This window comes from Python bivittatus, unplaced genomic scaffold, assembly GCF_059951505.1.
Source record: "Python bivittatus isolate LINGU-HERP-01145 unplaced genomic scaffold, Pbiv_v1 ctg000840_np1212, whole genome shotgun sequence".
Lineage (NCBI taxonomy): Eukaryota > Metazoa > Chordata > Lepidosauria > Squamata > Pythonidae > Python > Python bivittatus.
In genome coordinates, this window is record NW_028277113.1 from 457398 (window position 1) to 474880 (window position 17483).

The window sequence follows — 17483 nt, forward strand, 5'->3', positions numbered from 1 at the left end:
TTCTTTTGGGATTGTACTCTTTCTTTGTAACAAATTTCTGTTACAACCACCTGGGAGTGTCTTATGGATGTTCTTAGTTGTTTCAAACTTTAGGTTTTCTTCTGAGATCCAACTCATTGTCCCAGGTACATCCAAACATAAGAATGTGATGTTGGCTGAAAATCAGAGCTTTAAGATGGAAATAGCCATAGGAATCATGATCCTTCTTTCTGAAGGCTGGGCCCAGACACAGAATGTATTGTTTCTCCTCTTTTCCCTCATTCCATTCTTTTAGAGAACCTGTTTTCATCTGTTCTATCATAGTAGTTGTAGGAGTTGTTTGACCAGAGTATGTAAAAACACTGCTTCTAGATTTAGATCATATGCTTGTTGGATAAAGCTTGTGCAAATTATCCTTACACATGGGAAATTCAGTGAATGAGATAAGATTGGCAGTTACTTTCCTGCACATACTTGTTGCGCAGAACTGATTGATATATATTGAGGAAATCTGGAATCCTGTGAAAAACTGTGTGATATTATGTAGAAAGATCATTTTTGTTTCAGTGAAATTCTTTCCTTTTTGCATTTTTCTTTAGATGTGATTCTCCTCATTTTCCTCAAAATTGGGAAGCTTTAGGAATAAATAATTCTTGAGAGGGTTATACAAGAATGTAGGTGTGCTTGAACTGTAACTACTGTTTCACTTGAAACTAATAGTTTGGGTATTCAACTAACAGCTATCTGTTTCAGTTGATGGGCTAAAGGGTTTAATTAAATTTATTTTGATCCCTGTTTTAAGGGTAAAATCGTTGCACAGGGTAAGCTGTTGCTGCAAGATACGTTCATGGTTACGGACCAAGATACAGGGCTCTTGCCACGTTGCAAAGAAAGACGTGTCTTCCTCTTTGAGCAGATTGTGATATTCAGTGAACCTCTGGATAAAAAGAAAGGTTTCTCAACACCGGGATTCTTATTTAAAAACAGCATCAAGGTATGTGTGTGTGTGTGTGTGTGTGTGTGTGTGTGTGTGTGTGTTCAGCTGTGCAGTTGGACATAGAATTTTAATGGCATTCTAATTCTATTTTGATTGTCCTGTGACGTTCATTTTTTGAGTTTGGAATAACCACTAGCTCAAAAAACAGTAATCAGGGAGTCTAGTTGAAATATCTCTGAATACTTTCCTTCTGGCCTTCCTTCCTGTTACTTTCATCGTTCTGACAATTACATCTGAAAGAAACTATCTTTTAATTTATGACTGGCATTATATTTCCTAGGAACCAGAAGCCACATCTGACTCATGAAATGTTTTGTCCCTTTCTCATCCCACATCCTGCCACTGTGTGATGCACAGCTTCAGGCTAAAGGCTTATGGTTTGCACTAGTTATGATGCACAAATAGCCAATCAAAAAAGTTAAGCCCAGTGAGACATAGTTTAACTGATTCCGTGTTTACGTCAGGCTTAATAAAGGCTAGAGAAACCTATTTAGAGGAATCCTTGTCTTTCAAGAATCAAAAATTGCTCCCAGTTCTGAATGAGGGGAAGATGGGGGAAGAACATCAGCCTGGATGTATTACAGTGTGCATGCCCTGTATAGAACACTTCTTTCTGTAATTGGAATCAAGCCGAAACCAAGACTGTTTACATCAGTGTTGTCCAAACTTGGCCACTTTAAGATGAGTGGACTTCAACATGGCTGGCTGGGGAATTCTGGGAGTTGAAGTCCACTCATCTTAAAGTGGCCAAGTTTGGACAACACTGGTTTACATGGAGTGAAGCAAAATATACAGAAGAAAACAAGGAGGAAATCCAAAATAGCTCCCACACCTCTGTGTTCATTGAACTTATACAGAGGAGCCCAAATATGTGAAATCAGCTGCTCTGATTAAGTCCCTAGGAGTCCAATATTTTTGGCCCTAGAATAAAATTTGAGTTCTGTATTCTTCATTGGCCCATCCATTGAATAATTTCCTGAGTCTTGTTTTTCTTGGACTCTAATTACAAAACAATATTAGATTCTTTTATCAGTAACACAGTTTGGAATAGCATTTTATCCAAGGTATATCCACCCTTTCACAAGGAAGTCAGAGCAGCATTTAATTCTTATCACTGTGTGGATTGTTAAGTAGAAAGGATGACTTTTTGATCTTGAATTTCCTAAATTAAAACCCAACCCTCTCCAAAACTGTTTCTTTATTTTACCACAGATTGTCAACTGGCTTGTTGAAATTACGATGTAGCTTGAGTGTGAATATTCATTACAGCTGGTATAATTTTGCCTTACTTTTTAACTTTGTCCTGAAGTAATAATACTTGTTCTGAAGTTAACTAGCGTATGTTCCTGAAGTTGTGTCTATGTGTTAGATAATTTATGAAAAGAACAAATTGTGGCTAAAGTTTACAAGTGAGTAGCACTTAACTCCACAGTGCTAGTTCTGCAGATTACCTACAGAGTTTCTTTTTCTCAAAGTTTAGTATGTGTAAAATGACTCTCAGTCATCACTTACAAGTAATTTGGTGTCAAAACATAAACGTCCTCTTCTGTGCCTGCTGCGTTTCCTTGGCAGATACAAATTAGAATTGTTCTTTAAACAACCAGGTAGGAAAGCTTTGGTTAAATTAGGAAAGGACTGAGCTGATACATTTTTCTACTTTGTACCATCTGAATTTATCCTATGACCTGATGCAATTTTATCGTACTGTTAAAAAGAAAAGTGGGGGGTGGATTTAATAAAAAATAAGTTTTTTTTCCCAAAAATATCAAGTTATTGCTTTGCTGTCAAGTTGGTTGTATTTCAGTATTTGACAGATGACTTTATGGTTGCAAGTGACTTGGCTGTGCAGGCAGGCAGATATTATTTGTGAATTATGCTATTTCAACCCTGCATTTTTGGCTTCATTCAGGTATATAAAGGTCTGCAGTTACTAGTGATCAGTGTTACTGGTGCTGTTAGAATATGTTTAATAAAAAATAATAACACGGGGATGAAAATGAGACATTCTCATCCTCCTTTTTTTCTGTCTAAATAAAGGTGAGTTGCCTTTGCTTGGAGGAAAATGTAGACAACGATCCATGTAAATTTGCACTAACGTCAAGAGCAGGTGATGTCATGGAGACTTTTGTTTTGCATTCCACCAGTCCAGGAGTACGTCAAATGTGGATCCATGAAATCAACCAAATCTTGGAAAACCAGCGTAATTTTCTAAATGGTAAAAGAACTGTATTTCTATGTTTATTCAAGTTTTAGGATTAGCTTAATTGTTCGGAAGATTTACCTGGCCTGACTCTTGATAAAATTGTCCATGCATAGATATTAAAAATGCTCATATATTTCAGATTATTGTAGGGATAGGGATCACTGTTTGACAATCCTTGTAGAAATGTTTTTGATATATTAATCTCTCTCCAGTAGCCTACTGTCAGATTCACATGGAGGTTTATTTTCAAAATGTCAGCCACTGAGTTGTGGTTATCTTGCATATAATTAAGAATAGGCTAGAATGGGTATCCAAGTCACCTCTGTAAAAGCTTACCCTATTTGAATGTTTTTTGTTTTGTCCTGTCCTGTCTTAGCCTTCTGGCTTTTTCCAAGCAGTCTCCTGGATAATTTTCCATCATTTAGTTCATTTAAAATACATTAGCATACATCCAATGGCATGGACCCACTGAAATCAGTAGGACAAGATGAGCAGCAAATCCTATTTATTTCACTGGGTCTTCATTGTGTTTAAATAAACCTGGAAACAATCCAATAGTATCAAACCAAATTACAGGTACACATTTCAAATAAACAAATGTTTCTATCCAACATTATTTGTATGACTATTATGCCAGTATTTCTTATAAATGGATCATGTAACCAATAGTTGATCTTTACTGTTTTATGAGTCTCTGTTGTTTTTGCTACAACATTAAGAAATTCTACCATAATCTATATTTATAAGATCTGAATTCTTTAATATATGGTGCTCATGCTCATTTTCCATTTTTATTACTATTGTTTGTTATAAACCTGGCTTGTTAATTTTGAATACTCATTCTGTAAGCGAAAAATTTCAAACAGCCAATCATGTTATACACCTTAACTGTTCCTGTACAAGCAGTTCAGTAACTCCATTTAGTAACATCATACCTGCTCATAGCTGCTCTTAATTTTTTCCAAAAAATTATTTGTGAAATTTAACAAAGATAAAAATGATACAGTAGTGATGGTACAATTAAAAAGTATGGCTAATAGTTATAAAAGTAAACTAAAAGAAAAAAAGAAAATGATCCACATAGTATTAACATACAACCAGCTCAGTTCTTTAATGTATTATTAAATCTAGACCATGTAGAAACATACTGCTTCATATTCTCCTCTCTACAATATAAAGACATTTCAAAAATAGACAAGAAAACATATCTTAAATCCACTCTTTCACATCTGGAATTTTGTTTTCTTTCCACCCACATAGGATTCTCTTAGCCAAACCCCAGGCATGATGGAGCCAGAGTTCTTCATAAGATGTCAAATTCCATTTTTTTGGAGTGCAATTCAGCATCACATTTGCATCTTTAATGACTACATTTTTCTCCAAAGTTCTATTAACATATGTAATTACTTGAAACCAAAGAAGCCATAAATGAATGCAACCAAATCATATGAGTCAAAAAGCCTTTAAATTGCGTACAGCTCCAACACAAAAAATCTGATCATGATTCTTTTTAAAATGTTCTTTGGGGAGTCCAATAAACCCAAACAAGATTTTTGATGAATTAATTTCATTAATACATAATAATATTTAATATTGATTAAAGCTTGGGTTTGTTGATTTTTCATGATTGTATATTCCAGTTCTTTATTCCACAAATTATACATATTGCAAATACTAATCTTTGTCATATTCTTTAGTTTCATATAAAATTGAATTGTTGGTTTAGCTTCAAATACAGCAGCTCTTAAACATCCCAAGTATTTCAGGTGTTCTTTTATAACACTGAACTTCAGATTCGAAAATAAATTTGGGACATCTATTTTGTCTTTATGACCTGTCTGGGGGCCACAGCAGACATGATCAGTAGCTTCATGCCAACATTTTCAATCCTTTTCATTTTACAGTTTAGCAGGACATTAAGGGATGAAACAGATGCCATAGGCCTTGCCCTTCAACAGTCCTTGTAGAAAAAATGGATCCATTTCTATGAGTTTTGCATTGGGGGCATTATGAGTAAATGGAGTGCTGATGGTCTACAAGCCATTTTTGTTTGTGCGGTTTTCTTTTTTAAAATGTTTTTAACGATTTGTAAACTGGCCAGAGTTACTGTGAGTTGGACGACATATAAATTCTTCATCGTCGTCATCATCATCATCATCATCATTATTATTATTATTATTATTCCCACTGCTAAAGTATATATACACTATTTTTCTGCATAAATATAGAATATTTATTCTATTTTCCTTCAATCTGCTCCTATATTATTGTTTTTCTATATTTACAGAGTTGTATTCTAGACATTTTTCATTTGCCATTTCACTACAGGTAGTCCTCAGTTAACAATAATATCCATCGCTAAGTGATGTGGTTGTAAAGTGCAATGTCATGTGGTCACATCGCTTAGCAACAGCAGTCCACATTGCTGTTGTTAAACAAGGATTGCAGGTCATTAAGCAAGGACTTCCTCACAACTTCCTGCCAGCTACCAACAACCAAAGTCAGTGGGGAAGCCAGCAGGAAGTTGCAAGTCCCAGGCGGCTCACAAGCAGACCAGCAGGCAGATAAGTGGCTGCTGCCAGGTGGGGGAGATTGTGCAGATGGCCGGTGCAACAGGGTGGCTGCTGCCGGGCGGAGAGGGTGCGCGTATGGCCAGCACAATTGTGGCAGGGCTAGGGGTGGCTGCTGCCGGTGGGGGAGGGTACACAAGGGTGCATGAACAGCCAGTGCAGTGTGAGTGCATGAGCACAGTGTGGCTGGGGGTGGCTGCTGCTGAGTGGGAAAGGCTTACTCGAGCAACTTACGACCTTCCCTGCCGGCTTCCCCGTTGACTTTGCTTGTGGAAGCTGGTAGGGTAGGTTGCAAATGACGATCACGTGACCATAGGATGCGGCAACCATCGTAAGTGCAAGCCAGTTGCCAAGTGCCCAGATTGTGATCACGTGACTGTGGGGGGCTGGAACAGCCAGAACTTTGAGGACCAGTCATTACTACCACTCATTCAGTGCCACTGTAACTTCAAACACTCACCAATGACTCAAGTGGTCATTAACCAAGGACTACCTGTAACAATTTGCTTATCTTGAACCACTTCTGTCTAAGTTTTATTCTTACACCATTTTGTAGTAGCAACTATCAATATGTAGATAAAGTAATAGAGATAAACATAATGTTATATACATTGCAGGCTTTAGTGTTTAGTTAATTATATTTTTCATGTCTAAATTATTCTGTTGACTCACGTGGCAAAGCTTTGATATGACATATAAAAACATATGTTGCATTGGAACGTCTGACAAGAACGTTGTTCATCATTTTTATTTCTGTTCTTTCACTTGCTAGTTGGCTATTTCACCTTCAAAAGAGGGGTATAAACTGTGTTTCACAGATGATGTAAGCCTTGCCAATCAAAACCACTGCTTATTGTCTACTAGCCAAATTTACTGTTTTACATCATCATTCATTTTTATGTGATTTTTTTTTTTTTAATTGCAGCCTTGACATCACCCATTGAGTACCAGAGGAACCACAGTGGTCCTGGAGGCAGCAGCAGCAGCAGCAGTAGCAACAACAGTGGCCCTAGCACCTGCACTGGAATCCCCAGCTCCAGCCGTAGCAGGCCTTCCCGGATCCCGCAGCCAGTCCGACACCACTCCCCAGTCCTGGTCTCCTCTGCCACTTCAGTCCAAGCAGAGGCAGACAAGATGTCAGGTATGTCCATTCACAATTCCTCCCTGCCTCCCCACACCACCACTCTAGAGGCTGGCTTTAACCAGGCAGGCAGGCATCCATCAAATGTACAGCAGAATGGTCCAGAAAGAGAAATAGAGAAGATCCCCAAGATGAAAGCAATGGAAAGCCCCCGGAAGACATCTGGAAGTACTTGTGGCTCAGCAGATTCAGATCCGAGGGAATGCCGTGGGAATTCAGAGGAGAGCCGTTCAAGGAGCAACATAGGATCATTGACACTGGGAAAATCAAGACCAGGAGCCATCTCGCCAATAAACTCTCCTTCTGCAGTGACTTTCCCATCTCCTTTTGGCAAGGAAACCTTTACACCCAGCAGCCCCCTGCAGAAGGGCTCCTTTTGGAGCTCCATCCCAGCATCCCCTGTCAGCCGCCCTGGCTCCTTCACTTTCCCCGGGGACAGTGACTCCCTCCAGCGCCAGGTTCACCGTCACTCTTCACACAGCAAGGACACAGACCGCATGAGCACATGTTCCTCGACCAGCGAACAATCAGTACACTCCACCCAGAGTAATGGGGTAAGAGCTGGAGTACTTCTATCCTGCGAGCTCTTCTAAAAATCTTCCCATCTCCCCTTCTTGTGCGTGACCATCATATCTCCATACTAACTTCTGGCTCTCCAGTGCTGTATCACTGCTCTGCAATAATAATCAATTGCTCCAACCTTTTTCTATCAATTTTTGGTAGAAACGTGTCTGTGTGTGTATACAGAAGACATAGGCTTGCAGTATGTATACAGATACACAGAAAAACTTTCTAACTCTTCATTCTGCTGAAAAAAAAAGGGTCTGCTAGCCTGGTTTCTACTAACTTTGCTCTTCGCTTTCTTTCGTCTAACATGAAGGCACAAATTTAATATGCTGTGCACAGCCACCATGGTGGAGCTCAATTCATGCATCTTCTGTATTTCCATTGCAGATTTGTTCAGGGTTTCCTCTTCCTCCTCTGTTCAGATACAAGCACAACAATTATTGTTTCCTTACTGATGGAAGTTTGAAGAAAATGATTGCCTTGCTGATCCAGACTCCAGCCCATTCTGTTTCCAACAGCAGCCTGCGAGATGTTTCCAGGAAGCTCACAAACAGGGCTTGAATTCAACCCTATTCCCCTGTTGTTTCTGTTACCTGGCATTCTGATGAACACAGAGGTTTAGTTTAACTGCCACTCTGAGTTCTTTTTTATGTCAATTGAACTGCAACATTCCATTAACTTGCTATCTTTAAAATGTATATACATTGGGGCAAAGAACCTTCCATGAAAAAAACGGATCCTGTGCTCTCAAATGCACAAATATAGCACTATCCATAACCAATCTATATTTTTAGCTGCATCACTTATCTCTCTAAGTGTTTAAGAAGTTATGCGTTAGACTAATTTCAGATTCAGTTTTTAGCTGGTCCACTATCTGGTATGCAAGTCTGCCAACAAAATCTACAGCTTCTCTTTTGGACTTCTGTTTGAATATGCAACATGTCATGTCATTCAAAGGAGACCTGAGTATTAAGATTAAACACTGCTCATGGGGAATGTGATGGGTACATATCAACTCTTGTCCTTTCCCTATTTCAGTGTACTGTACAATTTACAGCTCCTTTCACAGCTTCTGCACACCATCAGTTACATATCACATGGCCTTCAGAAATGTTATTGCAAGCATGCACTACCCATTTTTTTTTTTAACAATATAGCACTCTCCTGATTCTTCTTCTTTCACTTACTAGAGCATAGCTTTAGGGTCGGATCTTCTGCTTTGCATGTATCCTCTTGTTTCCAACTCCTGTTGTTATTTTGTTGTTTAATTTGGCTGTGGCGTGCCTCTTTTAATTGTTTTCTTAGAAAAATGTCAGCTTGGCAGCCAGTGTAAATAGGCTGTTTGCAAGTAAAAATAATGTGTTCCTTGTATTATTAATGCAAAGTATCAAAGTGAAAGTATCAAAATTGAACTGGGGAAATGTGATGTGAAACAGATTCCCCATTTTATATGAAAACTAGAGTTCTGGATTCGTAAGCGTGCAGACATGTAGAGCAAATGGCAGAATTTGTATCTTAATGTTTAAAAAATAACATCAATTATTAAAGGATTGCATAGAAACAAAGTGTTATTTACAATAAAATATGGCTACTGTTCTTGGTGGAAGACTTGACATTTGCTACACAAGCAATACTTGAGATAAAAGCAAAAAAAAAAACAAACCACTTTTCAGCATTAGCAGTTTCCCTTGTTTAAATTTTTTTCACAGGAATTCTGTTCTGATAAAGAAGCAGCATCCTTCTTCCAGGTCAGTGGATGGCAACATCCAGTCTGCAAATCATTTTTTGCAGAACTTGTGGATGTAATTAAATTATCATAACATTTAATCTTAAATAGTCACATTGCCTGAGTACATAAGTTGAACGTGGGAAATCATTGCCAAGGACAATGCCAACTACAGAATATTACCCTGTAGGGACTAAGATCCAAGAAAGTTACAAGGTTTAGAAAAGTCATTGTGAGCTTACTTAATCAAATAGTTCAGATCTAATGGTCCTAGCTTCCTAAATGACTCCAGTTTCCTAAAAAATCCTAGCTTTCACTGTAGTTTTTAACACTTGGATCTTGATCTCTTTCAGCCTTAGTGCCCTGTTATAGCTGAAAGGGTCATTGGATGTCAGTTTACTAAAAAGCATCTTAAATGCTAGTTTAAGATACAGCTTAATAAATCAACCTTTCTTTTGGACACAATGAAAAGTAAGGTGTAATTAATCAAGATTGTGGAATCAAAATCAGTGTATAAGGAAGAAGTGAGTTGGCTTGATATTCATTTCCAGTTTCTGAGGATATTTATAGATTTTTAGTCTCTGAAATACTCTGCTTTTGATACTTCAGTAATACTAAAAGTTTTCATTACCTCCAAAGGAAGATAAAACTTTTGATTTTTCAATGAATGAAGGTTTGCCCTTTACAAAAGTAAATGCTCAGGTTTCCCAGAACGACCAATCATGTAATTTCTATAGATATGAGATAATTGTTGAACATGGAGTATGATCTCAGTTAATTGGCACTAGGTATATATGAAGCTGTCTTAAATTGAATGAGACCACGTGTTGGTTTAGCAAATTAGCAAATCCAACTGGCAGTAGTTCTTTGTGGTTTCAAATAAAAATGTTTTCTGATTTTATCTGAAAATGTCAAGGACTACACTTGAGAATTTTTGCATGCAAAGGATGTACTTTCCTCTCTGCATTCATAAGTGATCATTTCAGATATGACAATCAAAATACATCTACGTACATGTATAACTAAACACAATCATATATTGTTATCATGATATGTTATTATTGGAGTCCTCTATTGCTTGAAGGTTGGGGATAAGAGTAATTCAATTTAAGACAACCTTCAGAAATGTATACAATATCTGTCTATAACTAATTTCAAACTCCCTGCCCTTGAAATATTTTGACACACATTCTAGGATGTCCTGATGAGCCAACAAAGGACAGTTGCTAAGCCAGTTGGGGCTTTAGGCCCTGGGATTGGCTCCAGCGTTCCTTGTCTGTTGCTTTGCAGAAAATACTGTAACTCCCATTTTCCCAGAGCATTGTTCTAAAAATTTAGAGGAGTACAGTACATTAGGGAAAGTTACATAACACACTTAAACTACCCTTAGGAAACTCAGGAAATTGTATTTAGCAATTTAGAGTTCCATCTAATATTGCAATTAGCCTGGAATCTGAGGGTCCTGTATCCTAACAAGAGGAAGTACAGTGAATCACATCCTCTTCAGTCATTTGTTTTCACTTTAAAATGAAAACAGAGTTTATAAAAATGTATAGAAGTCAAGTCTTTACTTACATCATGACATGCAAGCTTACCATGCTGCCACTCTGCAAGAAAGGAAGCTAAACAAATATTCTAAAATAATTGCACTTAGTAATAGAAAATTAGAATATAGTCTTCATGTTTACACTTCTTCTTGCAGAGTTATTTAGATAACAGTGCTCAATTTCATTATTTAACATCTCACTGTTATATAGCTGCTTAAAAGGTAACAGTCTTTTATTTTATCACACGTGTCTCCTTTCTATTTGTGTGCCTTATCAACTTTTTCCTCCTTTTTCCCTCTCTCTCTCTACCTAATTGGTTCGTCTACAGAGTGAAAGTAGCAGCAGTAGCAATATCTCCACCATGCTGGTGACACACGATTATACGGCAGTGAAGGAGGATGAGATTAATGTCTACCAAGGAGAAGTCGTGCAAATTTTAGCCAGCAACCAACAGAACATGTTTTTGGTGTTCCGAGCCGCCACTGACCAGTGCCCCGCAGCCGAGGGCTGGATCCCCGGCTACGTCCTGGGACACACCAGTGCAGTCACTATTGATAACTCTGATGGAACAATGAAGTAGGTGTAATGCATGCTTCTCGGCTGACTTCATTAGTTTGCAATGGCAACAGAGTCCTGCAGTAGCTTAATGATATCAGCTTTCCTAGGCCAGAGTCCAAATCTCAGATATATAAAATGGGCTCCTATAAAGAGAGAATGTGCGAGCCTTAAATATCTTGGAGAGTGTCTGTTCTTATATGAACCTCCATATCAGAATGAATCTGAATCTGCTAATTGAAGCCCCATGCCAGAAATCATCAACTGTAATTGCTGTGCCATCAATAATAAGAAGCCAGGCTCTTTTTGTGATATGTAAGCACAATTTCTTCTTCCCTTGAAAGGGGAGATATATACAAACACAATGTGTTTTCAAAGATATTAGATTAAGTAGATTAAGTAGATATTATTTTGCTGCTCATTTCTTTTCATGTATGTATGTATGTGTTCCGTACTTTCCTGATGCTCTTGTGGTGGTGGTACTGTTGACTGATTATATTTCTTGCTGATTGATTAAAAAGAATTCAATTATTTTTACAGTACAAATAAAAACTATAAAATAAGTTATTTTACCTAGAGAGGCTGATTTAATGAAGTATAATGTTTATGTTATTTCTCTAAAATCATGGGTCAAACATACATTGTTCTTAAGTCATTTCTTTTTTTCTTTTTTTTAATAAAAATTTTTATTCTTTACAACAAACACAAAACATACATAAACAAACAAGAACATACAAAGGCATAAAAAAAAAATCTTCCATTTTATACCGTGTGTCAACCAGTTACCAAATCATTGGTGCCCCTTTCATAATCTTTGCTCATTTATATAAATTCTCATATCATCTATTCAAAATATACTTGTATACTTATCAATTATCAATTATTAATCATTTGTAGCTAGTCTATAAAATCATTTATTACAAGAAATTTTAGCTTTCATTATAGGATTAGTAATACATTTTTATCCATCGATTATATATGTATATATATATAGTAATTAATATCAAATTTCTATTATAAAATTTCCTAATCCATTACATTACTATATTTTCTCATCCAAACCATTAATAAAACAAATCCCGTGTCATATAAAATTGCTTATCTTCTTACTCTAATTTCAAACATCAATTTAACTCATCTCTGCACATTCCATAATTTTCAATAACTTCCTCCTGCATAGGTACTTTTTCATTCTTCCAATTCTTAAAAGTTACAGTTCTAACCACTATCAAAACATACTTCATTCTTCACTACATGTTTCAACAAGAATATCTCTAGTTTAAAATCTATATGTTACTATATCCAACCATGTATGAATTTTAGTCTAATATCTTAAAACATTTACAATCAAATACAATTCTTTACTATATATCTCAGTTTTATACCTTATTCAAACGCTTGCATAGTTTTAAGTTCACCCTTTTCATTCAATATCCCAAAATATCTAGCTGTTTATTCCTTTTTCTATATTATTGGATAAGAGAAAGCAATAATAAATGTCCTTTCAAACATTCTGCTTTTTGAAGCTTCTGTCAGTTCCATCATTGTTGTATTCCCCTCGTTTTTTCTTTAGGCATCTCGAGTAGTTTCTTTCAATATTGTTTTACTTCTTCTTCTTAAGTATTCTCTTAGTACAATTTTCCATTATAATCTTGTATAATCTTTTTCTCACCCTCATTACCAAGAACAAGTCTGTCCCTCTTCATTTATCAACTGATTAACCCTTTTTGATTCTCAGTTTATAAGCCTCAAAATAGTTCTGTTTAGTGTTTCTGATTTCTTGTGCTATTTCTTCCTTTTCCATTGATCCCATTTTATGTTTAATTAAGTAACTTTGATGTCTTTTTTGTTTTTCTTGCGGGAATTTCTGCAGCTCTTCTTCCAGTTTTTTATAGTCATCCTCGATAGTTTAAAAATCTTTTTCTGCATTGTGTTTCTCGTATAGTCTATTATCAAACCCCTTGTATAGGCCTTCATTAAGTCAAAGGATTCTTTATCTTTGTTCTTGTCAAGAGAAAGAAAAAAAAAAAGAAACAAAAAGCGGAGGGGAAAGGCTAGGTCTCTTTAAAGGTCCAACTGGGGGGGGAATAGAGAGCAAAGCAAAGCTTCTACCAGAAAGAAGAGCTACTGCCACTAAACAAGGCTCTTGTGACTAACTCAAACTTTCCATCTTGAATATTTTCAAAATCGCTTTCAACTCCGCTTTCTTATTTATAGTTATTCGGATGGCACCTGTATAAACATGCACATCCCACTATCTTTTTAGAAAGCCCAAAGTCCTTGAGTATACGTCACAATGAAAAAAAGAAACACTATATCAAGCCTCTAGATGGCAGTGCAACTTTCTTTCATTTACTTTCTCTTAACTCCACTTTCCCCATTTCCAAAACAAAAAATATAGATTTCTTATAACAATAAAAAAATTCTTAATCAAAAAAGAAGCTTGAGATAAAAGATTATTGAGTATTAAAAAGAAAAAGCCAGTCCAGTTAAAAATATATTTTTTTTAAAAAAAAAAACATCTTGCCAATTCCACTAAAAAGGGAAAGTTAAAAAACAAAGATTTTTTTCCCCTTTTTTTTTATAAGGCTCAATCTCGCCGCTTAATCCACTTTTCTTCACTTTTAAAAATCTCTTTAAGTTACTTAAGGTGTTCTCTAAGAATAGTTAAATAGTAAAGGTCCATCTCACCCGGTTGACACCCCTCTCCTTCTTCTTCCTTTGGAGCTGTCCCGGCTTTCGCAGTCATTAAATAGCTGCCTCTCCTCCACCGGCTTCAAGAGCTTCTCCTGGGATCAATCTGGGACTTGCGGTGTCCCTGAGATCCGCAGGATGCGCCCTTTGCAATCACCGTCTCTACGGGACGGCTTAGGTCCATCGGGACCATCCGGGGGGGGAGATATCAGCTGCGATCCTGGGAGCCCAGGATCCCCCGCCGTATCGCCGCGACGCCAGCTCCGCCCTCCCTTAAGTCATTTCTTGTCCTAATCACTGTGGATCAACTAGGGGCCAGAAGTTATAGCACCTTGAAAAGCTCCAGTTGAAAGCTCCAGTGCTAGCTGAGATTTAATTAATATATTTTATGTCTCTAACTTGTTATCATCTTTCTCTTTTACCTTCAAATTGTTGGATATAGTTAACATGTCTCATTAAAAAAAAAAAAAAACTCAAAAATCCCAGCCCATCATAGCATGCTGAGGGACTACTGTATCCCTCAGCTACCTCACAAATTGCCAAAAGACCAAAAGCATAGCTGCAGTTCAGTAACTTGTGGCCTGCTCCTATTGTACAATGATATTAGAAATCATATTTTTCATAAAGTGGTAATTAGAAGTACCTCATAATCTCATTACATCATTTTGTTCTCACTGTCATTTGAAGTGAGCTTCTCTTTTCTTCCCAGGTTACTTTTCCTCCAGGTTGACTTAAAACATTTTTTTCCAATCAGAATCATCCACAGGAAGGTAATCACAATGTATTATGTTCTGGTTTCAGGAAGTCGTCATCTTGGCACACAGCACTCCGCCTAAGGAAAAAATCTGAGAAAAAAGACAAAGACGGCAAAAGGGAAGGCAAATTAGAAAATGGTTATCGTAAATCTAGAGATGGACTTGCCAATAAGGTTTCCGTGAAGGTATTTCTTCCTGACATTATGAAAATTTTGACCATTCCATTCCCAACATACAAAAGGAAATCTCATGTTTATCCTGTCAGATAGGGTGCCTGAAATGAGATTGGTAAGGAAAGAGAATATTATAATATTGATCTGGTAAGCCACAATGAATATTTTTTATGGTAGTGATTAAAAATTTATAGCTTCAAATAACATCTTTCGTTTTTGATTTCATGAAAATCCCTCCACTGGTTTTTAATGTTCAGCATAGTGAATTTAGGGTGATCAATGCCACATTCCTTCTCTGCTGTGGGGTTCCTTTTTTATTTGTCTTTTTCCTTCAAAATTAGGTGTAATCCCAATAATCCAGGGACATCTCTAAAGTATTATTGGTTTTGCTGTCATCACTACACCTTTTTCTTTTCTTTATTTCCTCTCCTATATTTTTATATGTACAGTATCTAAGTTTTATTTATTTATTTATATTTTGAATTTAGTCACCGCTCATCTCACTCAAGAGCAACTCTGGGCAGTTTACAGTAAAATAAGAATAAATATTAATTAAAATACAATAAATACAATAGGTTAATGTGACCATGTGAAATATGGGGAGATACAGAACAGGACAGTGACTTTGTTAATATTTAATGAAACAAACAATAATTTGTTTGTTTTAAAGCATTTATAGTGGATTGTAAGCAGGTTCCCTTAATATTACATCAAATCTGTGGACTATCAATCCCTGCCTTCAGTGGCACTTAATAAATATTAATAAACCTGTTACTCTCATAGATGGAGAGTTTCCTAGGGCTAAGACTCCAGGCTTCCTACCTTTCCACTTTCTACCCATACATCCCAAATCCTTTTCTTTCAGTCCCCCTTTCCTCCAGATTATAAACTGAGAGGTACCCAACCAAATATAATTTGTAAAAGGGTACATCACAACTGCACAGATATTTGGATTTGTAACAATACCTTGGAGAAATTTTCATCTGAACAAATATGTTCAGGTTATGTATGTATGTATGTATGTATGTATATGTACTTGGCTGTGCTGATACTCATGGTGCATAGAGCATAGTTTGAACAGCTAACCAAAGGCTAGCGTGTTAGGTTGGGGTGTTTTGTTTTTGATTCTTGGCTTGCTATAATTTTTAACTTTTTTGTTCTTAAGAACATTCTGGGAAAATTGCTAATTCTATTCTTCTCCTTTTCAGCTTCTCAACCCCAACTATATTTATGATGGTAAGTTGAGATTAAGTGTAAAAATGCAGTTTCGTGAAAAAATATTTTTCAAACAGTCTTATAAATTATTATTAGAGAAAGAATTCATCTCTGAAAGACATAAACATAGCTTCTATGTCATTGCAAACATTACTTATCTAGAGATATAATCATTTTAAACCAGTTTCTGTATTCAATTAAGATTGAGCAGATCACTCAAAATTTTCTCCATGTCATTCACATGTATTCATTTACTATGCCATTCTAAACATTTTTTTTTAAAATTATCTCAAACTAATTAACAAAAGAAAAAGAGTATATGCAGAGCTATTAACAAAAAAAAGACAACCAAACTAATTGTTATGCAAAAAGTTTGCACCTGTTTGATATGCAGTTTTCCATAGCATACAAATGTTGTCTGCATCTTGTATATACCTTTCTCTAAGAAACAGCCAATTTGCATAATGTAAGCTGATTTTTACAGAACTAACGTAGACACTTTTTGAGCACATATACAGTAAGTGTATATACTAGTATATTCATATAGTATATGCTTTGAAATGCAAGTAGCTATAATATGTAATATCATTTCTGCCACTTTCCTAAATATATAACTTTTTGTACACATCTTTCTCATACATACAGTTTTGTTAAATAAAATTACGCAATAAGAAAGATGAATACTGTTGATTATACGAATGTATGGAGGGCTTTACAGTGGCTAGAGGGTGGAACATGCATCACTTCTTTTTTACCCGCTTGCATAGACTCAGCTGAAAACCTGAAGAGGAATTTACACATTCAATATATTACTCAGCAATGCTGAACAGAATCCGTATTGGCAGATCATGCCATATTACACTAAAATATATTGTTACTAATTTTTTTTTATATCTTTGTAAAATAGTAGAGTGGAATTGATTGATGATTGATCATGTGCAATCAAGTCATCATTAGCGACTACATAGATAGATTTTCTCCAGGATGATTTGCCTCTAACTTGGACTTTCAGGTCTTCTAATGGTATACTCATCATTGCTGTATCTTAGCAACCACATAGATAGATTTTCTCCAGGATTATTTGCCTCTAACCTAGACTTTCAAGTCTTCTAATGGTACACTCATTGCTGCTGTATCTTAGCAACCACATAGATAGATTTTCTCCAGGATTATTTGCCTCTAACCTAGACTTTCAAGTCTTCTAATGGTACACTCATTGCTGCTGTATCTTAGCAACCACATAGATAGATTTTCTCCAGGATTATTTGCCTCTAACCTAGACTTTCAAGTCTTCTAATGGTACACTCATTGCTGCTGTATCTTAGCAACCACATAGATAGATTTTCTCCAGGATGATTTGC

At 36.3% G+C, this 17483-nt stretch overlaps 1 protein-coding gene across 3 annotated transcripts in view; it reads left to right on the forward strand.

Annotated features, from left to right (window-relative positions):
* TRIO (trio Rho guanine nucleotide exchange factor) overlaps positions 1-17483 on the forward strand; it is a 249792-nt gene that overhangs the window by 219836 nt on the left and 12473 nt on the right. Inside the window, exons 46-52 of one of the 3 annotated variants that reach the window (XM_088130969.1) lie at positions 782-973; positions 3014-3191; positions 6675-7444; positions 9167-9205; positions 11059-11306; positions 14781-14919; positions 16116-16143. In XM_088130969.1, coding sequence (XP_087987095.1) covers positions 782-973; positions 3014-3191; positions 6675-7444; positions 9167-9205; positions 11059-11306; positions 14781-14919; positions 16116-16143 — 1594 coding nt within the window. Of the gene's footprint in view, positions 1-781; positions 974-3013; positions 3192-6674; positions 7445-7844; positions 9134-9166; positions 9206-11058; positions 11307-14780; positions 14920-16115; positions 16144-17483 lie in introns of those variants that run through there. The other 2 variants (XM_007420371.4, XM_088130970.1) reach the window with 2 other exon arrangements.